Raw genomic sequence first — 27,435 nt, forward strand, 5'->3', positions numbered from 1 at the left:
ATAAAATTTGTGAAAAAAATGTTTTATAAAAAAAGTTTGAGGGTCAACGAAACACCTGTAATGTCGCTTTTGAACACATCTGGCACACGCCAAGTCAATGATGAACTGAATTATTAGAAATATTTTTTCAAGTTATAACGTCATTCTTAAATTCGGAGCAAAATATTTTGTTATACTGAGATTAGTCTTCATTACAATGAAAACATTTTGTATGAAAGTTTTTCGGGGACAAATTAAAGATTCGTTATACTGGGAATTTCGTTATTTCGGTATTCGTTACAAAAAAATATTATTGTATTATTTTTTAAAATAGGTTTGTAACTTTACTAAATATTAATAAAACAAAAAATATCAAAATGTTTTCAACATAAAAAATAATATTAAAACGTAACATTTTGTATCATTCAAAAGTAGGTTTACAGTTTAATAAATATTAATAATAAATAGCATCGGTTACACATCCGCTCAAAAATATTACTGATATGAAAAAATATTTTGTTACACCTTACTAACGCAACAACACAATCGATCATATATAGTTAGTGCAATGTGAGTGATTATAAGTAATTGATCGTGTTTTAGCGTATTTTAGGTGTTTGAGTGTCAGTTTTAACGCTGCATAACACAATTTTATCATAAATTTAAATTTTCGTAACAAAAAAGTTTTTTGGTGACACCATAAGTTACTTTATAATTAAAAAAAATATTTCTATGTTTCATGTGTAAATTTAAAAGTCAGTTTTTATTTACATTTACTAATTAGAAAGAAACAATAAGCTAAAAATATCAAGCATCTAATCTGTTACTTTAGGCCAAAAGTGCGCTTTAAAAATATTAATAATTTTGAAACCTTTGTCTTTTTTGATTAAAAAATATTTTGATTTACATATTTTTTAAAGTAAATGTTTTTCTGCGCAGCATTATATATTTTAATAATTAATGAGTGTAAAAAGTTTTCACTATATTTAAAATTAATAATAAACTCAAGATATAATAAATTATTAATATTTAAAATCCATAATAAAATAGAAAATATTTTTAATGTTGAAAAAAATATTTTGAATAAATCTTGAAATTTTATTCTGAAACATTATAATTTAAAAAATATTTAAATTAGTGTTATACATTTTTGTGTAGTTTACTTTCAAAGGCATCAGTAAGAGGGATTTTTGCAATACTGTACGCTTAGTAGTTGGTTGGTAATGAATAGTACTAATTTTGAAACTTTGCCCCTTTTTATTGAAAATATTTTTTAAAGCAAAGTTTTACAAATTCTCTAAAAACTAAAACTTTAAATTGCCAACGTTCGCCAAAATTTAGGTACATATTTTTTCTGTATAGAGAAGCTAATACATATCCACATTATTTATATTATATTTTAAATCTATAAACTAAAAAAATATTTTAAAAAACATTTTTTTTAGTATTTTATGATTTTTATACATATTTTAATATATGTTATACAATTTAAATCGTTAAAATCAATTTAGTTCGTTCTCAAGCGCGGGATTTCCCAAATTTGCTTACATCTGACAGCTGTCACATCTGGCACGCGCTCGCTGTGCCCGTTGCATCCGCTGCGAGATATGTTATAATCGCGGCACTTTTCTTAAAAAGTGACAATTGAAGATGATGCAAGTGATACAGCATTTGAAATTATAGACAAAACTATAAATTGTGGGTGTGCCAGTAAGTGTTTGGTTATAAATGAATAATATAACACGGTTATTCTAACAAAATTACTATTGACTTTCCAGGATCTAATATTAAAAGACAAACAGCGGTGATTTGGCAATTAAAGGTATACATTCCGAAGTTAATTAAACATATTACCATGCTAGTAATAATAAAAAATATATGACATATTGTGACAATTTTGTAGAAGATGAAGAGATGCCAATCTACGTGTTTAATCCTCTACAGTACATCCATCAATTTTGTTCTTCGGTTGTCGTTTAAATTTAATTTATGGATTATATTAGTAGTAATAATGTGTTCAATGTTTACTCTTGATAAGAGTCTTATTGTTTTTCAATTATTTTTCAGAAGCAACGATGGAACAATTTGATGACCTATATGGCTACAACGTAGAATTGGTATATATAAACAAAGAGTTAATCTTCTCATGTTGAAGTCACTGTCAGCAAGTATTATCTTTTATAAAGAACATACTACATAAGTTTGATGTAACTGAATATCTTAAATTTGGCTATTCAGAAAGAGGAATGATGGCACAGAACAAAAATTGTACATATTTTGCCACATCGGAATTAAAAATAACCCACTCTTAGATATTTTGGCTATCGATTATTCCAGGTATGCAATCACATATTTATATACATTGTAAAATGTCGTTTATTAGATAACATCCAAGAAACTACACATTTATAAGCTGTCCGACAGCGCCGATTTGATCGACATTAACTTTCAATCCTCACATACTAAGGATATATTACACGTTCATGTTTAAAACATAACTGGTTAATTTAAAATTCTCGAAATCTAACGTATATGTGTATTAAATCGGAAAGCAATGATAATGTTTATGTAATATAAAAGAAAAACTCACTTTTCGGCCTCGGAGCCCGGCGACGGGATTTCAAAATTTGAAGATTTCATTACAAAGATTGTTTTATGATTGTTTATCTAATTTAATCAATGTATTCTTATCCTAAACACATTATGAATATATTTAATTTTCATAGTTATAACACACCTAGTTAATTTGCAATCCGATTATTTATAAAAGCAAAAACTCACTTTTAGGCCTCGGAGCCCGACGCCGGGAATTCAAAATTTGAAAATTTCATTACGAAGATTATTTTATGATTGTTTATCTAGTTTAATCAATGTCTTCTTCTAATCCTCAACACATTATGTATATATTTCATTTTTATTCAGTCAAATGACGAATTAACGAAAATTATTGTCGCGTAACAAAATTTTATTATTAAATAATAATTATTTAAAAGTGTTGTCACAGTACTGTCTATTTGAATTTGAATGCTTATTTTTCATTGGTCGAAGCTATTTGAATATTTGAATGCTTATTTTTGATTGGCCGAAACAACAGAACGGAACAAATTCCATTTTAATTTTTATTATTATTCATTATTATAATTAAATATATTTCCTTTGTTTACGTGTATTGTTACACACTGTTAATACAAAGCGATACGATTTACAGAGTAGATAATTGAACGGAGAATGTTTCGTTTAAAGTTATGCGCATCCGGAAGCGGATTAGAACAATTATATATAAGATACATTTCAATGTATGTTTAGTACATTCGAGTTGAAACACTCGACTTTTCTAATTTGTGCTTTGCAACTATAAAACCGAAGTGGTGGTAATAAAAAAACAGTACATAACTCAGCTAAATGTGTTTGGTTCTCAGAGCGCATTAAAATTGTGTTCAAGTACAAGTAACATTTTTATAATATAGACAATTTGTGCAGTAATATTCAATTTAATGTATTTTTTAGCGATGTCTTGTTTTTTCTGTATTTATCAATATTAAAATATTTCACCATGAATTATTAATGTTTTAAGTATAGCGAAGTATTTTTTTCTTTTATTCTATTGTGAGCGTCTCATCTTGCTTATGTGACTCGCGTACGTGAAAATACTTGTGCTTTGTATTTGAAGTAAAAAAACGTTAACTATGTGCATTGTCAATTACAATTTGAAAGAAGATATAGTAAGAGAATTTCAGCGACCCACATCCTTGCAGTTAATCTGTTTGAAACACGTTTAGATTCTATTATCAATATATATTTATTTGTAACCTATATGCTATCTACTACAACATGATTTATATGAAATACATTAATACGATTAATTGACAAGTTGTTTTATTAATAATATTTAAAGTGTAATTTCAAAACTTTGATGATAATTTATTGATAATTCTTTCAATCTTGAATACGTATTCATCAATCTGAAAGTATAATTTATTATTAATTAACTCATTTGAGAATTATCAAATTATTTATATTTTTACCATATTGTCATATTGAGATGGTATTTCTTCAGTATATGATTTCATTATTTTTTTAAACTGCTCATAATATTTAACATTAGCCGCTTGCAAATCTTCTATTTAGTTTTGATATTCTGTATTAGTTGTTTTGCATTTATTGTATTCTTTTGTTAGCATTTCTTCTTCCCTACATAATAATATGATATTTATAATATACACATAAAATAATGAAAGCAAAATAAAAATCATACTTTACAATTTACAATTTTGCTAGTTCATTCTCAAAAGATTTTTTTATTTTCTTTATCTCCTCGGACAGTTGCTCGTTCATTTGTTGCAATTCCGCAACTTTCTTTTCTAAATTAACAGGGGTTTTCTGATAACTGCACAGTTCTCTTTCAATGCTGGTTTCTTTGGTCAAAATCGTATTACGTTTGTCGTCGATCTCTTGTTGCAGTTCTTGTTCTAAGTTCAATAATAATCTCTTTTGACTGTTGATATCTTCTATCTCGCCATCCGTCACTATCGGTGATCTTAGTCTGTCGAAATAATACAATTAACAAATTAAACTTTCATAAATATTATCTAACAATATAATCAAACCTTTTTGTTTCTTCATTCAATCTGTCATGATCTTTCAGTTCCTTCTCTATATCGGCTTCAATGTTTTCGATATCCGTTTTATTGAAGTCAAGTTCGCTATTTAGTTCGTTGACTTCTTTCTCAGACATACATACTATATTCTTTTCTAGCGTATTAATGCTGGTTTCTTTGGTCAAAATCGTATTACGTTTGTCGTCGATCTCTTGTTGCAGTTCTTGTTCTAAGTTCAATAATAATCTCTTTTGACTGTTGATATTTTCTATCTCGCCATCCGTCACTATCGGTGATCTTAGTCTGTCGAAATAATACAATTAACAAATTAAACTTTCATAAATATTATCTAACAATATAATCAAACCTTTTTGTTTCTTCATTCAATCTGTCATGATCTTTCAGTTCCTTCTCTATATCGGCTTCAATGTTTTCGATATCCGTTTTATTTACTTCAACCTTATCACCATCAGCTCCATACATTTTACAATGTCCCCTCAAAGCCTGAAATTTTAAAAATAAAATGATTTTTCAAAACTAATATTATAATGAATAAATCTATAAAATAACTTACTTTATAACAATACGGCACTTTTTGGGATACTGCATGATCTTTTGGACGAAACAATTCTATGAACACATTTACATCCTGCGTCGGATAATTATCTTTATAAGGCGGTGTCCTAAAATTAATGATATTAAATAATATGTTGATAGAAGTAAACGATTACGATTGATGGATTACTTGAAAGCAATTCCATATTGATAATGGACGTGCAACTCTGAGGACGAAGCAAACTCCTCCCAAACTCTAACGCCCTTTTGCATTTCAAAAAACCTAACTTTAATATTTTCTGAAACATAAAATTAACCAATGTTTAACAAATTACATTGTATTATTAGTACAAAAACTGGAAAGGCAATAAAGGCAAACAATAATAATTCAATTGTAATTAAAAGTCGAAATTTCAAGATTTTGATACTCACTTTTGTCGACTTTTTCGACAAATAATAATATCAAGTCACCACCAAGACTTGACCCTGACGTTTCACTCGCGTATACTATTTTTAACGGAGAATTTATATCAATTTCTGTAAGCAATAATTGATAATTAAAAATTATAATTAACAATAAAATACTTGTTAGAATGTAAATTTTACTTGTATCGTTAATCGGTTCTGAATAAATAGGTTCACATAACTCTCTTTCATTTATGTCGAAAACACTGAATTTCAGACAGACGGAATTCATGTTTATAGTATTCGCTACCTTTTCATACTCCAATTTCAGCTAAAAAAATCGGCATTATTACTAGTTTAGTTTAAAATATATTCAAAATGCTATAAGCTCACGTCATTTTCTTTATAATTAATATGCGGAAAATTGATTTTATGTCTTCTTATCAATTCTTTGACGATCATCTTCTTACTCGTGTAAAGTATGAACATACCTTCAAACCTGGTATTTGAAAATGTATTCATTAAAATTAGTTTTTTTTATATAATGTGTTCATGTAAAACATTTTTTACGTTGCAGTATGTCCATTTTTTCGGTTAATATTGATGTGAGGATCGCATGTTTCTTCGTTGTGTTTGTAAATTACCAATCTGTGCGGATGTGCACTGTGGGTTTCATCAACTTGCACCAAAGTGCATGCTACGATGGCTTCACCGGGATAATTTTTCAACTAAAATATGAAATCGATTTTTTAGTTAATTAAACCAATAGGGACAATTTTCCAAGAATTATTTTAAATCCTGTCTCGAAGAACATTTTTAATAAAAAATAACTGTATCAAATATATTTTGTTTATATATAAAATAATTTGTCCGTATTGATCGAATAACAAATAAATTCTTCTGTAATTAAAATGTCTTTTTAAATCATTAATCTCTGAATTATGAAATTTGTTAAACTTGTATACTTCAAGAAATTCATGATTTAAATTACCATATCAATTAGAGTTTAAAAATAAACAATATTGTCTTAATTAAAATTGCATTTTTTAACTTGTTAACTAGATTGTTTAATCTTAACACTTAATCTGCCGCACGTTCGCGCGAAAAAACAACTCCTACAGCCAGCACATTTTTGCGCAATCGAAAAAAAGTCCAATTATTGTAATTTTAAATTGTCATATTACTAAAACAACATTTTAAATAAATATAAAAATTTATGTGAGCACTCAGCAAATATTATAGTTTTCTTTTGTATTCTTGAATTCAGAGATTGACAACCTTTTGGTTCCAGCACAAAAAATTCGAAACATAACCACAAATAGGCGTTTTTTTAAAAAAAAAGCGATTGCTTAGGATAGTTTATAGATAGCTTAGAAATCTGACATTTGAACAGTACACCAACAATTATATTTTTATTGGTTCTTGTCTTTATTGTGTGATTATAAATTATAAATGACAATTATATTTCGTAATATTTATTTTCCATCAGGTGTGGGAATTTGTAGAATCAGGGTAGGCTTGGAATGCACTGCATTAGTTAAAATATTACCAATTATGCTTCGGTAAAAATTGTATATTCATAAACAGCTTTTTTAATTCTACTAAAATTAAAGGTTAATATTTTAAATAAATTATAATCTTCTTGGTCCTACACAAAATTAATGTAACTATTGTATACACGTTAGTCGTATGCCTATTGTTTTACATATTATAACATTAAGTTTTAATGATATAAAATCTCTAAAGAAATTAATTAAAACTCAAAACAGGATGACTTGTGATGATGTAATAAAAAGTAGTATTCAAAATATTTTCATCCCAAATGATACATTATTAGATTAACCAGTTATATATGATACATACATCTAAACTACACCATAAGTTATATTAGTATCGAATAAGTTAGGAATAAGTTACTATTATAATATAAGCAGTGCTCTTCGATGTTTCAAAATTAAAATTGAATGTCTTCCCTTTTGGTGAACTATGTATATAAATAATCTTAAACTAGAACATATCGAGTAACCATTTATATTAATTAAAAAAAAAACAGAAAAATAAATTGAAATCATACCTCCACCGTTGGAAATGACTTATTGCTCGTTCTACCCATCAAACATCCACGTGATCTTATTATTTCGCTCTTAAACCTAAAGCGAAACTTACCTATGGGCTGTTCCAAGATTTTTAAATGTATTTTTTTATTGTCTGCAAATAAATAAATGATATATAGTACAAATAATTGCGTTAATCATAAATCAAAATCAAACATACCAGAATGAGGTACTGTCTGTTCCGGAGACATCATATAACCTAACGACGAGCTGTTGCTAATTGGCGAAGGCGAGGTGATTTCACCGGATGTTGAGTAGTTGTTCATGATAGAACCTTCCGAAATGTGAAATTGGGTCGACATCGATGAATCGCTGGTACACTCGAAACTGAAAATAAATCAAGTGGGAGTGTTTGTCATCAATAAAATTTTATATTACATAAAATAAATATTACTCCAAATTTTATACTAGATGTGTTCCTTTATCAAATATTTTTTTACATCATATATTACTAAATCTTATGAGAATAAGAGACAATGAGAATATAGTATTACATCTCATTATAGAAATAAAAGATCGGATTTCAAATATGAGTCATAATGACATATTTTTGTATGGAAGAATTTGATCCTATTGTATGTTAGTATTATATATAAATACATATGCGGAGGTTAATGAACCTCGTATATAGTTTTAAAAGTCTTTAAGCAATACATTCTGAGACAAAGCGCCAAATTAATACCTTCTTTCTACAATATTTTCGCGAATGTCTCCAAGAGGCTTTATGGCAAACAACTCCAGGATTCGAGAGCCCGAGAAATAGACAATTAAAGGATTTGATGCTCTCACGCGTCGGGCTGGTGATAAAATTAAGAAAACACAAACCCAAAAGCGACGCCAACCAACTGGCGGTAGTTTTTAGAATTTAAAATCAAGCTGGCAATCAGGAAAATTGCGAAGTCTGATGTGGTGTAGCGCATAGTTTAAGGACGAGATGGTAAAAGTAGAACCGAACGATTTGAATAAGTGTGTTTACTCTTTCGACACATTATTCGTTGTGATCTTGTGATACAATGCGGCAAAAAATTTTCATATTTTTCGCATCAGGTTTCTTGAATAATTAATGCGGACGGAAATCTGTCGCATCGTCTAAAGTCATTCTGACGATTTTTGATTAATTCTTAGATGAATATTTAAGGTATCTGAGCAATGTATCAGATTGAACACAACTTTTAAAGTATGTATTTGTCATTATATAAATAAAAAGCGTTTTTAAAACCTTGAGTTGTATATAAATTATTTAAAGCTAATAATTTAATTCGATGTATTGAAAAAATATATCTGATTTATTTTGTTGACAAAAAAATATGAGTTGATCAAAATCGCGTAAGTCATGTAAATATCGTTTTTTATAATTTATTTGCAGAATGCATTAATTATTTGTATAAATATTTTTTATGCAGCGTTAATTACCTATTAATTAATTATTGTTTTATGTATTTATTTAATGACTTGGGTGAGTTTGCTTTTGAATTTTCATGAGATTGATCTATTATATTTGCTAGTCGTGTTTAATAAGCACTCAAAGCTCAAAAGTGATTTTTACCTTTAAAGAGGTATAGAAATGATAGATTTAACAATATATAAATGTGTTTTAAATGAAATGACGTCACATCATCTACAGAAATTTAGACTGTGGAAGATGTAGGAATTTATTATATCATATATTATGAGATGGTAATGTAGAAAATAAATATAATATATAAATTACTAACCTATCAAAGTAGCGTGTTTTCTGTGTGTTAGAAGTGTTTCAAATTGAGTCAATCCAAATTATTAAGAGTTATATTTTAAATTAGTTATTAAATTATTTAGAAAAAACCCGTAGATTAATTAACGAAAAGACGTGCTTTTAAAAACGTCGGATATCGGATCGCTCCGCAAGAATTTTCACTTGAATTTTTTTAGAACGCTGCCCCTAACTGCACAGGGTTGAAGTGGTAATAATAAATTAAGTTCTACAAATATATTATACTAACAATTTATTATATTAACAATCTAATCCACAAAAATCATAGACATAATAAATTTCTAATTTCGTATAAAGTTAGAATAAATTAATATCATAATAAGATCAATCAATGAAATAATAAATTTTATTAAAATTACCTTTCAGTAGCTTTAAATAAACGGACAATACTATTATTAATATATGTACAGTTATATTAATAAATTGTCAATAGCTTCGTCATAAGCAACATTATTTTTTTAAATATATGTACAATATGTACACTTTTTTAATATGTTTATTATAATATTAATATTATAAGAAAATACATTTAAGTAAGTTTTTTCCTTATTAGTTTAATTTTTTAGTTTTATTTAGTTTTATTTTAGTTTACAAGTGTAAATAAAAAAATAAAATAAAACTAATAAATTAAGGAAAAATACAAAAACTTTAAACAAACTAAATTAGATGTGATTTTTGTTTACGAAATATTTTACATTATACGTAATTATAAATAATAGTAATAAAATTATTAATAATATATTATTGGTATAAAACTTGGCTAAATTCATATGCTAATTTTTATTTAATTGCTCACATCCACATGGTATTTGTAACAAATCAAAGCTTCTAATGTATCTACCTATATGCGTGGGGAGATATTGAGAACAAAATGCTACAAAATATTACAAAATCAGGTGAATATCTACAACGATTTTTTTTACAATTGAAAAGTTTTACTTGTTCACTTAAAAAATCGATATATTTTCTCTTATCTTCATCTATTAAATACAGTCGAAGAACATGATTTCTTTCTATCGGAATTTTATTGTCCATCATTGAAGCATACCGATTTTAATTTATATTTTATATTTCTTTCATCAGGCAGTTTCACTACCAGACAAACTTCTGTATCTTTTGATGTGATGTTATAAATGTAACAATGCATCAATTCAAGCCATTATTAAGTGGTTCTCAACATGTGGTTCGCCGGAAATAGAAATTAATTATTACATTTCCTTAATATTAGATTTTAAAATTGATTGATGATTTTAAAATTATAAAAGCAAGTAATCTAGGAATTTAAATAAAAATAATTAAAATTGAGTTAACCAGCGGTTCTTAAACTTTTTCAAATTTCTAAAAACTTTTATCCAGCACACTTTTTTTTCGGACGGTGTAAAAAAAGAAAAAATATGTTATTTTATACACAAACATATAAATATGTATATTTAAAAATAATTTATTGGGTAAATGGGTTTATTTTGAAATAAAGTCAAATAACATAAAATTAAAAAATACGATGTACATATATAAAAAGTACAAGACACTAAAAATTTATCATATCATTAACCATTAGATAGTATTGGATTACTGAGAATCTCAAGATTGTCAGATTAGTAAGATTCTATTGTATTTTTTTCTATCCTGTTATATGGAAGTTCCAACCTATTTTTTGTGAGTAAATTTGATCTCCCGTCAGATAATACTGGCTTACTGGAAATACCGAATCTCAGTGACACATTATTTTAGAAAGTGGGAATTTTTTCGAGTTATTATTTTTGAATTATTAGCACGATACACATAAAAACTTATGGATAAGAATTAAGTTTAAGTTATACTATCGTGTGAAGTGCATCTGGTTTTCGTGTGCTCGAGTGAATATTCGAAAAATATTACGAACTGTTTATAAAACATAGTTTTTTAGTTAGATACGTGTGTAAAATCTACGTGAAAATAATTACAGTTTATGTTATTTAATATACAGTAGGTTCTCGAGTTACGCGGTTTCTACTTACGCGGATTCGTAGTTACGCGGTTAAAAAGTTGGAAAATTTAAAATTTGTTATAATATCGATGTTGATATATGGCACATTTCCGATCCGACTACCCGAAAGCCGAGTGTAGTTGTGTGCGTGCGTGCGTACGCGGCTTAGCGACGGTGCTGCCCTCAAGTGTCAATCGAGTGCAACTTGAAACGTCAAATTCGTGTCAACGGTCGTTTACGCGTGGGCGTCATTTGCTTAATAAATAACTACCACGATGGAACATTTTCCTAAATCTTTTAACTACGTCGAGGTTGACACTAAAACTTTTCGATGTGATATAAAGACGAACGAGGAAGCGGAGCGCTGGATAAAATAATACAGTGCGTTATCCAGAACAAGTTGGAATTGTAAGAGTATGAAAAAAAAACCCACAAGATATATTTCACAGTAAGTACTCTAATTAAACTAATAATATAGATAACAGTTCTTATATACACATACATAATTATTGTAGCATTAGGAAAATATGTCATCATTCCCAAACCTTCAAACTTGACCCTTCAAAAAGAACGCATGGAAAATCAAAAAATTTGTATTGCAAAGCTGAAATAGACGTTCTTGTCAAAAAGGTGACTTGTGACACAATGAGGCGAGATAAATATCTGAAGGTAATTTCAATATGTTATTTTCCTTTTGATATATACAAATCATATTTATACATATATGAATTCTGTTCAAATTTTAAGGACGGATATCAAACGATAATACAGTTTATCGGAGACCATAGTCATCCTATAATAAACGCAGAGACATTATCTTGCTTGCCTCCATCTGAACATATCAAAAATAAGTTTTATGACTATTTTGATATGGGATTAAAGGTTGGCGAGGCTATGAGATACCACGAAGCTCATCTGCTATTAAAATATAATAATTGTAGCGTAGAAATGGCAGATGCATCAATTAACCCAAAAATGCGTACTGTTATTTATTTAAGGGAAAAATGGAGAGATTACACTTTAGGTCCACGTAACGACTGTCTCCAAGTAATTTATATTGAAAATGAATACGTTCGCAATGTTGTTTCTATGAATTAATATGTATTTATCAATTGCAGATTTTGAAAGAGAAGATACCAGTATATGAAAAAACAGGACATTTAATTAAATATTATGAATCACCGTTTGCTCTTGTTATTATAACGCCAATGATGAAAAGAGCTCATTCTTTGCCTTTGACTAACGATATTGTGTTCATAGACAGCACTTCCTCTTGCGATGCGGAAGGCCATTCAATTACTTTTATTTTAACGGCATGCAGCATTGGAGCTGTTCCTCTAGGCGTTCTAATTACAAAAGGGCAAACACAATCTGAATATCAGGCTGGATTTCAGTTGTTTAATTCTGTTGCAGGTATCACGCCACAACTGTAAACATCAGGCAGTGGTATACAAATATCATGATAACTCAATTCCCAATTCACCTCCTTTAACTGCTCAGGCAAAGCACGAAATTGCATATTTAGCTTTTGGTGAAAAGACTCCGCCAATTGAATTTTTTATACCACTGCCTGATATTTGTGACTCTAAAGTTTCAGTTAGTTGCAGCAGCAGCAGCAGCAGCGTTAATATTGCTCCATGTGACATATCCATTGTTGATGGGGATTTTAAATTAAATGAAGAGAAAGAAATAGTTTCAATTGATAACAACTTAAATGTAGACATGAAAGAAAAATTTGCCGATTTTTTTTAGATCTTAAAAATAATTGTTTTGCATCAATGAAGGGAGTATTTGATCCTGATTTGGCCAAAAAACTTGAGGACGGTTTTAAAGGTGTGTTTAAAAAAGTAACTACTGATCATAAAAATATAATTAAACGTAATTCTGGTGCCAAAATTAAAGTTCAACCAACGGCCATTAGTAGGCGAAGGATAGGTATAACCAGGGGCAACTCGGTTGTAGCTTCTGGTCGCCCAGCACTTTCAAATAAATTAAAAATAAAACGTTTAAAGCGGTTGCATAATTTAAGTCTTAATATTAAGAATAATAAACCTAATGGAAAGTCACATGGAGCAGCACATTAATGTATGTATATATGTAAGCATTTCGTTTTGTTTTTATATGTCCTGTCATTGATTCTTTCTGATAATTATTGTAGAATCAGCGGATAAAATAAAAAATTGAAAACTGAACGATTCTTTGATTTGTTTCAAACTATCCTTATACTTCATCAATTGATTTCTTCAATGTAGCCAAAAAAATAAGTAGATGCTATAACTATAATTATGGATTACAATGTAAATATTGAAAAAATATTTGTATTAAATTAATAACGAATGAATTGATTCATATACGCCATGAACTAGGGCTTTGGAGTCGGGGTCGTGACATTTTAAGCGGAGTCTTGGGATGGTAGTTTCTCGAAAGCAGCTGCCGTGTCGCCGGATCAGTCCAACGACACAACAGTTTTTATAACTCGGGATCCCAACTAGTTTCACAGGATTGTTACAAAATACACATATAACAATTTAGAAATATATTTCATATGAACATAAGAAAAATGGCTACAAGAAGTAAATATACATAATATAAAATATAGAATAAAATTATATAATACAATTTAAACCTGAGAGATCACTTGGCTAAATCTCCATAATGAGTTCAGTTTTGTCTGACTTCCTGCGATTAATTGCAACTGGCCATGTATGGAGAGAACATCTCCTTTTATACATTACATTCTTTCTTAATTAAAATATTATTAGTTAATTACTATTTCATTATATAAAGTACATGTAATTACATTTGATTGGTATTTAATGATAACACATACAAAGTTCGTTCACATCAAGTAATTAATAATTTAACAATAGTATCAATAATGTAACAATAAGGGTGGGACATAACACAGCGTTATTTATGTTGCTTACTTATAACAATGCTTAGGCGCTTAAAATAAAAAATTAAATAACCATTTTTACTGTGTTGAGTAAATATATTTAAATGGGTCGAAAAAGAGCCGAGGTACTAAACTGTATAGTCTATTTGAGAAACGGATGAAGGTTAATGAAAATATGAACTTGTATTTGAGCAGTTACGATACATTTTGAAATACATTTACTCAGTGGCGATTTTCAAAGGCAAATGTTCCCAAGCATGCAGTTACACGAATTTGACGTTTCAAGTTGCACTCGATTGACACTTGAGGGCAGCACCGTCGCTAAGCCGCGTACGCACGCACGCACACAACTACACTCGGCTTTCGGGTAGTCGGATCGGAAATGTGCCACCGGGACATCCACCGTGTGATCACGAACATATCAAAATAGCATTTTTGCCCCCAAATACGACCTCTATAATATTATACAACCTATGGATCAAGGTCTAATACAAAGCTTTAAAAAATATTATTTAAGGACAATTTTTAGAAATGCCATAAAGGTAACTGAAGGGCAAACAGTATATCACTGACACAGTTTTTGAAAGAACACAATATTTATGAAGCTGTTAAAAATATTGGTTTTGCCTGGAATGAAATTGTAAAGTCTACCATGAAAAACGTTTGGAAGAAGCTTACTCCTCAATTTTTTGAAGTTGTTGAAGACCCCATGCAGGAAGATAACATAATTAATGATCTTGTTGAAATGACAAACCAATTCAATGTGTTAACACATTGAATACTGGGCATTATTCCTAAAAATGGAGCCGTGCGGCGGGGATTATTTGCGAAAATTAGGATACAAACTTATTTTTTTTAAAACATCGTAACTCTTTAATTAGTCAACGTTTTAACGTCAAATTTTAAAAACAGATTTATGATGATCGTTTTTTTGTATTCGCAATGATAAAATCAGTAAACGTCAAACTGTGGATCGCGTACCAATAAAATAAAATATAATTTTTAGTTTAGAATAACCAAATATATATATATATTTGAATAAAAACAATAAAGATAATAATAAAATGATGATAAAATACTGTTGTATATAATAAAAACCGAAAATATCTAATTTTGTGACCTATACAATCAATTCAAAATTTTTAACACTTGACGGTCAAGTTACGCAGCGATATTTGCACGACACCCAACTGTCCAATTTCGAACAAACGTAACGTTTGCCTATGGCTAAATGTAATCTTTTATTGTATTATTATTTTATATAGTATATTTAATATAATTAAAAATTATCAGTGATTCTAAACATTTTATTGCTTTAATATTATATATTTACCACTTTTTGTATTTTTACCACACGGTACGCAATGTGTTAAAATAATGAAAAACGCGCACTTACTGTATACTTTTTATCCAATAAAGACTCGAACCACCAATGTGCTTGGATAGTTACACAAATTAAAGTCCTAATTTTTGCAAATAATCCCCGCCGCACGCTCCATTTTTAGGAATAATGCCCGGTATTCAATGTGTTGGTAATCGAAAACATGTTGAGAACAGTTTATTTAATTTGAACAGATCGGGATCATTTCAGGTCTAAATATTATAAAATATCACATTTGGGATTGATGAATCTGCATTTAAATGCCCACGATACCTCTACATACATATATATAACAGAAAATAATGATAAATAAAAAACATTATATTTTATATTATAAAAATATGAATTTGATTTACTGTAATTTATTTCTTAGAAAATAGTATCAATAAATGAAGGAGTACGAAATAAATAAGCATTACAAAAATATATTGTAAACCTAACAAAATATAATAATGCAAAAAGTTGTAAAATAAATTAACGCAATTAAAAGTTGAGAATCACTGATTATTTTGTTATAATGCTTCGGGTTGATAATATGTACTTAGATATTAGGTCTAGCTCAACATTTCTTTTTTTTATGCGGTTACCTTTGAATATTTTGGGTTTTTTGTAATTTTGTAGATAAGAATTTCAAGAAACATATCTCTAAAAAAATTACCATCTTTACCTGAATCAAACCGATAAGGTGGGGTTTTTCGTTAACATTTTTTTTAACAGCGTGCGCTTAGCCTAACGGAAACGTTACATTTGTTCGAAATTGGACGGTTGGGTGTCTTGCGAATATCGCCGCGTAAATCGACCGTTAAGTGTTAAAAATTAATTAAACATATTTATATATTATTGATATGTGATTCGCAATTTGGTATTGAGTGATTTCACTATTTCTAATAAATAATATGTGAGATAATTCCATAGAAAAAAATTGTATTTATATATGTAAACATACATCTTGAAACGAATTTATTTTACCCGAGTTTTGAGCCTCTGGAATTTAGAATTTTTACTTTTTTAAACTATTTTTAGTTAATATGATATTAGTAACATCTGTAGGTAAATCCCTAAATAAATACGTTACAGTAAATACGCAGTTTACGTGGGTTTTTTTCGTATGAAGTTAAAATGACGAAATGCACAAATTTGTGCACACCGACGCAACGGAAGGTTTCTGAAATGCACAAATTTGTGCACACCGTACGCAATGAGTTAAATCTAAATGAAAATGATTTCATTGAATTGTTAGAAAATCATAGAGTGGAATTAAACAATGAACATTTAATAGAACTTGAAGAATATAGAAACAACGGCGGTGATTCGGAGGAGGAAGTCAAAGAAACAAAAGAATTTGAGTACAAAAAATGACAGAATGCCTCAATTTGATAGACCAAGGAATGGCTGGATTAAAAGCACAAGATCCCGACATTGATCGGTTTGAGAAAGCCAATAAAGCAGTTCAGGACGCTATTTCCTGTTATAAAAATATCTATTATGAGAAAAAAAGATCTAGTGTACAATCTTCACTGGATAAGTACGGTTTCTTATTATATAAAAGAAATCCAACACCTAAAGATATTGAAATGGAATAGTATAGACATTATGACATGATATTTTAATGAATATGTATGTATAAATATTATTTTTATGTTTCTCATTTTATTTTGTAAAAAAAGTTAAGATTATAATGTATGTAGACAATTTAACACATAGAATACATTTTTATAATGCTTTTATTTTCATTTTAACCTAATGTATACATACAAGAAGACGGCATTTAGTTCTTTTAAGTATCGTTCGGATGATTGGGGGAATGTATTAATATTTAATACATATCGGATGAGTATTCCTCTACTTACGCGATTTTCGACTTACGCGAATTTTTCTGGAACGAATTAACCGCGTAAGTCGAGAACTTACTGTAGTGTTAAATATATATAGATATTCCAAGTGACAATGAAAATTATAGTGATAGTGATTAAGACTCCTCTGTTCATGAAAGAAATCGTCCACATGCTATGATGCTCATGAGCAATGAGGAAGATGAACAAGAAAAATATTTAGAAGACACTTTACAAGACACAAAACTTTATTGAAGATTACTTGTTTCCCGTTATTGCAGAAGAAACGAATAGACACCATAATCAACACATCAACAGATACAAACTGCAAATAAAATCTAAAAAATGGGTGGATGTAACGGTACCAGAATTAAAAAATTGGTTTGAGTTGATATTGCTAATGGGCCTGGTAAAAAATGGCTCATTACACCTGTATTAGACAATAAATCCACTAATAGGAACCTTGATATTTACAAAAACCATGAGTAGAAATAGGTTTTATTAAATATTACGTTACCTGCGTTTTTCCAATAATGAAAATGTTCCTGATAATGTAGGATTACTGTTCAAAGTACAAAATATAATTGATTATTTCTCCGAAAGATTAAAAAATATGTACAAACCAAGCCTAAACATATCTCTGGATGAGGGTATGATCCCATGGTGTGGAAGATTAAATTTTCACGTATACAACCCCAGTAAGCTCACAAAGTACGGTATAGTGATAAGAATGGTATGTGAATTAGTGTCAGGATACATATCGAAATTTAAAATATATTCAGGACCTGGAATTTCGTTACAAGATTCAATATCACATCTAACATCAGACAATAAATACAAATGGCATCATCTTTATATGGACGATTTTTATAGCAGTGTTGAAATAGCAAAAAAATATATACGAAAAAAAAAATAGAATCTGTGGTACCATAAGGAAGAATCGTGTTTTACCAGAATATCTGAAAAATGCAAAATTACGAATATTTGAAACCAAATATAAACGATATGGGGTAATATTGTTGCAATTGCGAAAAACAGTAAAAAATCGAGACACTTTAAACTTTCATTATATAACTAGTTATTGTGAAAAGTGATTTACACGTGAAAGACAATGTAAATTATCTGTGTATGTTCCTGGAAAATTTCACATTACGATGGAGTGAATTACAACGGTTAGTGAATATTTTATTGCAAATGAAATATATATCAGTAAACTCGTATTAGTAAAAATGTCACAATACAAAAGAAGTTTACTTGAAAAAAGTTTTTACAAATTTAAAAAAGTTTGAGAACCGCTGGTTAACTCAATTTCAATTGTTTTTATTAAAATTTCTAGGTTATTCGTTTTTATAATTTTCAAATCAGATAATCATTTTAAAAATCTAATAATGAGGAAAAGTAATAATTATTTTTTATTTTCGGCGAACCACATGTTGAGAACCATCTAATAATAACTTGAATTGATGCATTGATACATTTATAGCATGTCTAGAAAAATTCAACGAAATATTCGGACCGTATCAAAAGATACATAAATTTAAATAAAAAAGGTAAAATTCGCGAAGTTTTGCGAAAAAGTGCCGGTATTTAGCGTAAGTCTGGTAGTAAAATGAAAAAGAAAAATAGCATAATATCGATTAATTCTGATGGAAAGAAAAGGAGAAAATTAGAAACACTCACCTCGGGTAGTTGGTTTAAAGATTTTTTTCAATGACGTCACGCGCGCTGCTGTCCGGCCTTCTATCTAGGTGGTGTTGGCCGGAGCCGGCTGCGCTCGAGCCTACGTCCTGACCTTGCGGCGGGTAGCGCGCGACTGAGCCCCAGTGCGGCAGCAAATTTGGACTGCCACTTGGCGAAATGCAAGTGTAGTTGTATGCGTGCTTCCCCACGGCTCGGCGTCGCGGCAATGGGGCTTGGCGAACGAGCCACCCCCAACGCGAAACGCAGTGGACGCATCAAGCGCTAGCAAAAACGATCAAGTCCAAATAAACTATCTTTATACGTGGCGGGGGTTAATTGTTAGGGGGGGGGTTATTGGCACGGATGGCTAATTATCAGGGGGTTATTGTCCGGGGGGTAAATGTCCAGGGGGTTAGTGTCCTAGAACCACTTAAAAGCGCTAGAAACACAGTTTAGTAAATATTTAATATCGAATATTGATTTAAAAAAGTTATCTTGTATTCAAAAACCATTTTTGATGGCTTGAGTTAGATTGATCAAATGCCATATAAAGCCCAAGAGAAATTTGCTGAGCTTTCGAGTTACTCAAACTTAAAACTAGATTTTCCAAACAAGTCCTTGACTGAATTCTGGATCGGAAATAGAACTGAATTGCCCACAATTTCTGAAATGGCATTAAGTGTTATTCTGCCATTTAACACCTTTATGTGAAATTACTTTTTCAGCTTTAACCCATATTAAATCCTAATATTGTTCAGTGTCAAATATTGCACCAAAATTTAATTTGTTATGCAGTAAAAAACAAGCACATCCGTCTCATTAAAAAACGATTTGTCCCTTTAATTTTTGTATACTTATAAAATATTTCAGCGACAATATATATTGCTCAATATTTTTTTTTATTTATGTTATTGCAAAAAATGCAGTTTTGATGATAAATAAGGCAGATAATTTTTGTAACTATAATATATACAATTTTACAACTTTTTGTGCAATTTTTATATTTTTGTATGTTTCTAAGCAAATAATTTTTGTATACTTATAAAATATTTAATTAATTTAATTAAAGTCAATTTAGTTTTATATTTAATTTCATGTAATTAATTTGTTGTTCGTTAGTTAACTAAATAGGTTAAATTCAACGACATTAGTATAGTATTTAATGAGCATTAAATAATGTAACTTAATATATTAATTTAATAATATTTAAAATTAAATATTATCAAAATATAAATATTTTTATTGAAAATTTAATTACATTAAATTTGATAAATAATTTTATAAATTGATTATTTTATATTATCACTTTACCTACCGCTCACGCCAATTGGCGTCCTGAGTGTGCCGAAAGTTAAACACCGCAGACGCCAATTGGCGTCCTGTGTATGTTTTCGTTTCCATGTCAAATTAAAAATATATGTTTAGTGTTTTATTTGCTTTTTTTTTAAGAGATGACTAAATAAATGTATGTATTTTCATTTTATTTTAACCTTTTTTTTTTTTAATTATATTTAAACAAATGCGAAGGTTTTATAAATATATTTTATATTTCTTTCATCAGGCAGTTTCACTACCAGACAAACTTATGTATCTTTTGATGTGGTCCGAATATTTTAACAAATTTTTCTAGACATGTTATAAATGTAGCAATGCATCAATTCAAGCCATTATTAAGTGGTTCTCAACATGTGGTTCGCCGGAAATATAAATTAATTATTACATTTCCTTATTATTAGATTTTAAAATTGATTGATGATTTTAAAATTATAAAAGCAAGTAATCTAGGAATTTAAATAAAAATAATTAAAATTGAGTTAACCAGCGGTTCTCAAACTTTTTCAAATTTCTAAAAACTTTTATCCAGCACACTTTTTTTTCGGACGGTGTAAAAAAAGAAAAAATATGATATTTTATACACAAACATATAAATATGTATATTTAAAAATAATTTATTGGGTAAATGGGTTTATTTTGAAATAAAGTCAAATTACATAAAATTAAAAAATACGATGTACATATATAAAAAGTACAAGACACTAAAAATTTATCATATCATTAACCATTAGATAGTATTGGATTACTGAGAATCTCAAGATTGTATTTTTTTCTATCCTGTTATAAGGAAATTCCAACATATTTTTTGTGAGTAAATATTATCTCCCGTCAGATAATACTGGCTTACTGGAAATACCGAATCTCAGTGACACATTATTTTAGAAAGTGGGAATTTTTTCGAGTTATTATTTTTGAATTATTAGCACGATACACATAAAAACTTATGGATAAGAATTAAGTTTAATTTATACTATCGTGTGAAGTGCATCTTGTTTTTTTTGTGTTCGAGTGAATATTCGAAAAATATTACGAACTGTTTATAAAACATAGTTTTTAGTTAGATACGAGTGTAGAATCTACGTGAAAATAATTACAGTTTATGTTTTTCAATATAGTGTTAAACATATATAGATATTCCAAGTGACAATGAAAATTATAGTGATAGTGATTCAGACTCCACTGTTCATGAAAGAAATCGTCCACATGCTATGATGCTCATGAGCAATGAGGAAGATGAACAAGAAAAATATTTAGAAGACACTTTACAAGACACAAAACTTTATTGAAGATGACTTGTTTCCCGTTATTGCAGAAGAAACGAATAGACACCATAATCAACACTTAAACAGATACAAACTGCAAATAAAATCTAAAAAATGGGTGGATGTAACTAGGGATTCTGAAGTCTCGGGTTTTTTCGATTCCCGGGACTCGAGACCCAAAGTTTTAAAGTCCCGGGAATTCCCGGGACTCGAGACTTTGATTATTTTTCGTTTAAATCATGAAAAAAAAATATTGTAAAAAATTTACTTATTATTATTAACTTATTATTATTAACTTTAATTAAATTATTATTAATAACTTTAATTAACTTATTATTATTAACTTTAATTAACTTATTATTGTTAACAACTTATATTATTTGTGTTATAGGTACGATAGGTGAAAATTTATTGAAACAATTTAAAAACACTTTATTCGATATTTATTTAAATTTAATTTATTAAATTTTTTTTAATCGAAATATTTATATGAATATTAAGTTAAAACCTTTACTTTTGTAAGGAAAAATATGTTTTTAAAAACACCAAGGCGTTTAATGATGAATCACATAGCCTGTTCCTGGTTTTTGTGGCAAATATTCCAGATGTAGAAAAAACTCTCTCGCTTTCTGTAGATGTTGGCTTAATTGTAAGCAATGATTTGAATAAAAGCTCCAGATTCGGAGTTCGCTTGCCAGTTGAATCTAATATCTGAAACTCCTTTTTAAAGTTGATTTTTTTATTTCTAGTCATTGAAATATTTTGGTGGTTCAATAAAGCATTGTTCAATTCTTCTTCAATCGACATGTTATTGAGATGGCAATCGGCGTTTTCTTTTTCGATTACTTCCATATCCGAACTTTCTACATTTGAATAAAGTCGTCCCAATAAGTGTTCACCATATTTTAAATATACTTTCTTGGGACAACTTGAAAAATAATTAGTATTCACAACATGCTCGGGATTTTGCAAAAAATGTATCAAACAAACGAGGCTCTTATTACGTCTTTCTGCAATTCTGGCTTTCAGGGTTGTAAACAGTTCGTTCGACAGAGTTGTGTTGATTTCAAATATTTTTTTTAAAAGGAAATTAACAATAATTTCGGAAGTTAATAAAGTGGCATCTCGACGACTTAGAGCTTCAACTGCCAGTTTTATAGGAGTGAATACTTCACTAATATTTTCCAATACGTGAATGTTCGATTCATTCCAAATTTGGCCGATGCCAAGATCAATTAATGATTTTCTAATGCAATTTCGTAACTTTAAAAATCTCGAGATCATTCTACCTTGTCTTCATATCGAGACATAAATTAAGCTCGACATCAAATTCGCTCTTTACATATTTTTGTAAAATTGCACTTTTCGTTGGACCCTTTCGAAACAATTTGATTATTTTTCGAGTATCATTTAGAGCCTTGTTAAAACTCGGTTTCAAACGTAGTTTTTCATTTTGGATTTCTGCACTTTCATTATTTTCCAAGTCACTTTCCAATATATATTGTTCATCATCGTTGTCTTCTTCATCTGAATCTTCATGTGTTTGACATTCATCCTCTTTTCGGTATAAAACGTTTATAACGGCTAGATGAATTGCATGATTTAGGCAAAGTTGATTTTCGACAGGACTCTCACGTCCAAATTTTTTCATAACGCTAGCTCCATCAGTCGTCACTGTCACAATATCGGTTTCAAAAATAATTTCAAAATCTTCCAAACGGTTTTCAACAATTTTTCGGATTTCAGAAGAATCACATCTTCCTGATATGAAGACTAGTCCTAAATTGAAAATATCGTTTTCACTATGAACGACGATATTAACACCTGACTCTTTAAGATTATTTATTTTGACAATAATCTCTTTTTTTTTATCTTCGTAAAAATTTAAAATCAATTTCATGGTATCCGACTGATTCTTCGGCAGTCTATAACCCTTTTGTTCGATGGATTCACGTATAAAAGCACTATTTGTAATAGCTTTGACAGAAATACCATCTTCAGCAGCTAGACGGGCGACAATTTCAGAAAGTGATTTTCTTTTACTGTAAATTGATAATGATGGCTGATTTAATTTGATTCTCTTCGCACTTGTCGAAGATCCTATATCGGTCGATTCCGGAGTTTTTTTATCGATGTTAATTTTATGAATTCTTTCTAAGTGTCTTCCTAACCCACTTGTGTTTGACCCCTTACAAGAGATTTGCTTTGGACAGTGGATACATTGGGCTGATTCCTTTTGTGTGAGTTTTTTGAAATGATTCCACACTTCGGATTGATTTTTATCCATTATGGGCTAAAATAATTAACAAAAAAATAGTTAAATAATAAAAATGATTCTCTACGTACTGTGAACGATAAATATAAATAAGGTAAATAAATAGTAACCTTTGCAATTTTAGTTCGAAAAATTAAAAGTCCGAAATCCGCAGTTCAGAATATTCAGCGACGGAAACCGTAAGTAGGAGAAGAACGTATCTGGCTAAAAATACAAACTGATTATTTCAACAAATAAATCAACCCAAGGAGAATTCTTTTAAATTATTCTAGAAATACGAGTAGCACGTGCATCGTATTATTCTGGGAATAGTACGTGCATCGTACAAAGAAACATTTTGCCGAAAAAAATCAAGGGTAAATATGTACTTGAATTTTTTTTTAAGTGATATTTTACAAATAACGACGAAAGCTTTAATTACAAAGACAATATAATCTCTCGCTACAATAAATCATTCTCTGTATCCTTTCCATCCTGTATCCTACAATATTTTTGTTTATCGGTAAATGTAAAAGGATTTTTTTTCACTGCCGAGTGCCGACAATCGAGTTATCTTGACGAACCGTTTGCTACCTGCCCCGTATGGGTATGGCTTGTTCTCGACTAAGCAGATTTTACTTTAAAAATATAAATGTAGGATATATTGAATAAAATTGATTTGGAAAGTCTCGAATCCCGGGTTATTAGTTTGCAAAAAATCTTTGAATTCTCGGGAATAAATTACCGGGTTGTCTCGACACATAATCCCTAGATGTAACGGTACCAGAATTAAAAAATTGGTTTGAGTTGATATTGCTAATGGGCCTGGTAAAAAATGGCTCATTACACCTGTATTAGACAATAAATCCACTAATAGGAACCTTGATATTTACAAAAACCATGAGTAGAAATAGGTTTTATCAAATATTACGTTACCTGGGTTTTTCCAATAATGAAAATGTTCCTGATAATGTAGGATTACTGTTCAAAGTACAAAAAATAATTGATTATTTCTCCGAAAGATTAAAAAATATGTACAAACCACGCCAAAACATATCTCTGGATGAGGGTATGATCCCATGGTGTGGAAGATTTTTTTTTTTTTTTTACTTTTGTTTATTACATAATTAAATAATACATTTTTATAAACATATATATTTACATTTCATTGGTTGCTGGTTAATTACCATAATCACAATTTACGATTGATTAGCTAAATTAAGAGGAATTACATAAATAATAATAATAAAAGAACATAAAATACGTTAAGTTTAGGTCAAAGTACATAAACACCTTACCAAAAAAAAAAAAAAAAATAATTATAAAACTCGAAGACGTGGTGCTGTTAAATTAATAGATAAAATTTATGCGTCAGAGCAAGATGTGCTTTGGCATTTTGTGTTTATATTTAAATTTGAGTTTGTTTTTGTCGTAATCACCGATTCTTGAGATTAACGGGTTAGTATGATCTCGCGGTATATTTTTATAATAATTATTAGTATGGTGGTGAACATGTTCTTTAATAGTTGGAATTAAATATTTTTTATGAAGTTTTTTGAGGTTAGTATAAAAAGGTGTATTATAAATTATTTTTATAGCTTTATTTTGAACAACTTGTAGTTTAGAAAAGTTAGTATTACACGTATTACTCCACACTGGGCAGGCGTAAGTCATTGCCGGTCTGATTAATTGCTTATATAATAGAATTTTATTTTTAGTAGTAAGCGCACTTTTTCGATTAAAAATTGGTTTTAACGCCGCAATTGCTGCGAGCCCTTTAGATTTAAGTTCGGTTATATGTTTATTACATTTAAGCTTGGAGTCCAGGTGAATTCCGAGGTACTTAACGCTCGCCTTCCATTCTATATACTTTCCCTGCTCGCTTATAATAGTCGGGGGCAAAGGTTGTCTTCGAGTTGTAAAAATTATAGCCTCCGTTTTGTCCTGATTTATTTTTATTTTCCACTTTTTGAAATAATTACTTAAGAGAGTTAAGGATTTTTGCAATTTTATTGAAATAGGCTTAAGACCGTAAGAGCTACTCATTATCGCCGTATCATCGGCATACATTGAAAGACAAGTATTTTTTAAGATAGGTATATCATTTGTGTACAAAATGAAAAGGAACGGTCCAAGTAAACTCCCCTGAGGAACACCAGCTGGGATATTACGCGGTATCGATTGTTCATTATTTACTGAAACAACATAACTTCGACGATCAAGGTAGGAGCGTAACAAGTGTAGCAGAGAGTTAGGGGTTTTATATTTGTAGAGTTTGTAAATCAACCCATCATGCCACACAGTATCAAACGCTTTTTCCACATCTAACATTAAGAGTCCCGTTGATTTTTTCATGTTAAAATTAGCAGAGATGTGCTCTGTTAACCTATTGAGCTGATGAGTCGTAGAGTGGTTTTCGCAGAAGCCAAATTGTTCATTGATAATTTTATTCCCCAAAGATCCCTTTAAACGTGATAAAATTATTTTTTCAAATAGTTTACTGAATGACGGTAATAAGCTTATTGGACGATAATTAATTGCGATAGTGTTATCCTTTCCTGGCTTTCTAATTGGGTGGATCTTTGCGGTTTTCCAAATAGCGGGAAAGTACCCGAAAGATAAGCAGACATTAAATATATTTGTTAGATAATTGATGCTAATTCTGGGAAGTTGTTTTATCGTAACGTTATCTAATTTATCTATACCGGGACTTTTTCTATTCTTTAATTTTTTATGATGTTATTAACTTCTGATAAACTAACTTTGTTCACTAAACTAATATCTACGCTAGATGAATTAATATTTCGTATCGCACGGGCGACTTTGTTGTCTATTTTTGAATCTAAGTAATTTACAGTAAGCGAATAAGATGTGGAGAAAGCGCTGGCTAAATTTTCTGCCTTATCCTTGTTCGTGCATGAGATGGTGTTTCCATTTTTTAATGGTGGTATTTCCGAATGTTTATATTTAAGTGATTTTGTTATTTTCCATAAGGAATTATCTGCCGGGTTTAGATTTTTTAGTTTACGCGTCCACGATTCATTTTTTATTTGCTGAATTTTATTGCCAATATAACTAGTTACAGCCCGTCTAAGATATGAACGACCATCGTCATAGTATTGGTGAGAGAATATAATAGGGTGACCATGTGAAATTACAAGTGCAATTAATTTTTACTTTTTTAATTTTATTTGTTGAGGAAAATGTAAAATAACACTTGCTTACTTATTTTGCTTAAGTATATACATATTTAACACAAAAACATGACAGCACTCACCAAAATATTATTTAAGACGTATACCGATGGCGGCAACTTTGGCGCAAAATAATAAAGGCGAGCGAAAATGGCCCGATTTTATGACCCGTCATAAAATCACTAAGGGACAAATTTTTACAAAAAATACGGTTAACCATCGGGTGCGGGTATA

At 29.4% G+C, this 27,435-nt stretch overlaps 2 protein-coding genes and 1 long non-coding RNA gene across 7 annotated transcripts; 2 read left to right on the forward strand and 1 right to left on the reverse strand.

Annotated features, from left to right (window-relative positions):
- Positions 1–1,550: 1,550 nt before the first annotated feature.
- Positions 1,551–2,020, forward strand: LOC148225958 (uncharacterized). The gene is made up of 3 exons (XR_015812309.1): positions 1,551–1,689; positions 1,758–1,801; positions 1,883–2,020. It is a non-coding gene; the product is annotated as an uncharacterized LOC148225958 (long non-coding RNA).
- A 1,739-nt stretch (positions 2,021–3,759) lies between these two features.
- Positions 3,760–19,291, reverse strand: LOC148225959 (nuclear factor NF-kappa-B p100 subunit-like). 4 transcript variants are annotated; one of them, XM_088204217.1, is made up of 14 exons: positions 19,157–19,291; positions 7,812–7,978; positions 7,612–7,745; positions 6,108–6,265; positions 5,931–6,036; positions 5,739–5,868; positions 5,565–5,669; positions 5,323–5,431; positions 5,152–5,260; positions 4,945–5,081; positions 4,587–4,880; positions 4,240–4,522; positions 4,005–4,170; positions 3,760–3,941 (listed from the first exon to the last, which is right to left on the reverse strand). In XM_088204217.1, exons 2-12 carry the CDS (start codon positions 7,951–7,953, stop codon positions 4,243–4,245), a joined length of 1,704 nt encoding a protein of 567 aa, XP_088060343.1. In that variant the 5' UTR covers positions 7,954–7,978; positions 19,157–19,291; the 3' UTR covers positions 3,760–3,941; positions 4,005–4,170; positions 4,240–4,242. The 4 variants fall into 4 exon arrangements, with proteins under 4 accessions (XP_088060343.1, XP_088060344.1, XP_088060342.1 ...); XM_088204218.1 differs by lacking the exon at positions 19,157–19,291 and adding an exon at positions 14,480–14,561 and having other exon boundaries at positions 4,235–4,522; XM_088204216.1 differs by lacking the exon at positions 19,157–19,291 and adding an exon at positions 13,994–14,561.
- On the forward strand, positions 11,470–13,559 carry LOC148225960 (uncharacterized). Of its 2 annotated transcripts, XR_015812308.1 has the most exons (5): positions 11,479–11,815; positions 11,883–12,036; positions 12,115–12,414; positions 12,486–13,464; positions 13,526–13,559. XR_015812308.1 is itself a non-coding variant. In XM_088204219.1 (4 exons), exons 1-4 carry the CDS (start codon positions 11,784–11,786, stop codon positions 12,798–12,800), a joined length of 801 nt encoding a protein of 266 aa, XP_088060345.1. In that variant the 5' UTR covers positions 11,470–11,783; the 3' UTR covers positions 12,801–13,559. The 2 variants fall into 2 exon arrangements, 1 of the variants encoding a protein (XP_088060345.1); XM_088204219.1 differs by having other exon boundaries at positions 11,470–11,815; positions 12,486–13,559.
- Positions 19,292–27,435: the final 8,144 nt, after the last annotated feature.

Source organism: Plectrocnemia conspersa, unplaced genomic scaffold, assembly GCF_051122295.1.
Source record: "Plectrocnemia conspersa isolate PC_06_02 unplaced genomic scaffold, ASM5112229v1 ptg000014l, whole genome shotgun sequence".
Classification (NCBI taxonomy): domain Eukaryota; kingdom Metazoa; phylum Arthropoda; class Insecta; order Trichoptera; family Polycentropodidae; genus Plectrocnemia; species Plectrocnemia conspersa.

What these genes read in the sequence shown, in the direction of transcription:
- LOC148225959 (XM_088204217.1), bottom strand. Translation starts at nt 7,953, where the DNA reads ATGTCGACCCAATTTCACATTTCGGAAGGTTCTATCATGAACAACTAC. An exon ending in CAATATGGAATTGCTTTCAA is followed by an intron (nt 5,261 to 5,322) that starts GTAATCCATCAA and finishes CATTAATTTTAG; the next exon opens with GACACCGCCTTATAAAGATA. An exon ending in TTGAATGAAGAAACAAAAAG is followed by an intron (nt 4,881 to 4,944) that starts GTTTGATTATAT and finishes TTATTTCGACAG; the next exon opens with ACTAAGATCACCGATAGTGA.
- LOC148225960 (XM_088204219.1), top strand. Translation starts at nt 11,784, where the DNA reads ATGAAAAAAAAACCCACAAGATATATTTCACA. An exon ending in CCCACAAGATATATTTCACA is followed by an intron (nt 11,816 to 11,882) that starts GTAAGTACTCTA and finishes TAATTATTGTAG; the next exon opens with CATTAGGAAAATATGTCATC. An exon ending in CACGTAACGACTGTCTCCAA is followed by an intron (nt 12,415 to 12,485) that starts GTAATTTATATT and finishes TATCAATTGCAG; the next exon opens with ATTTTGAAAGAGAAGATACC.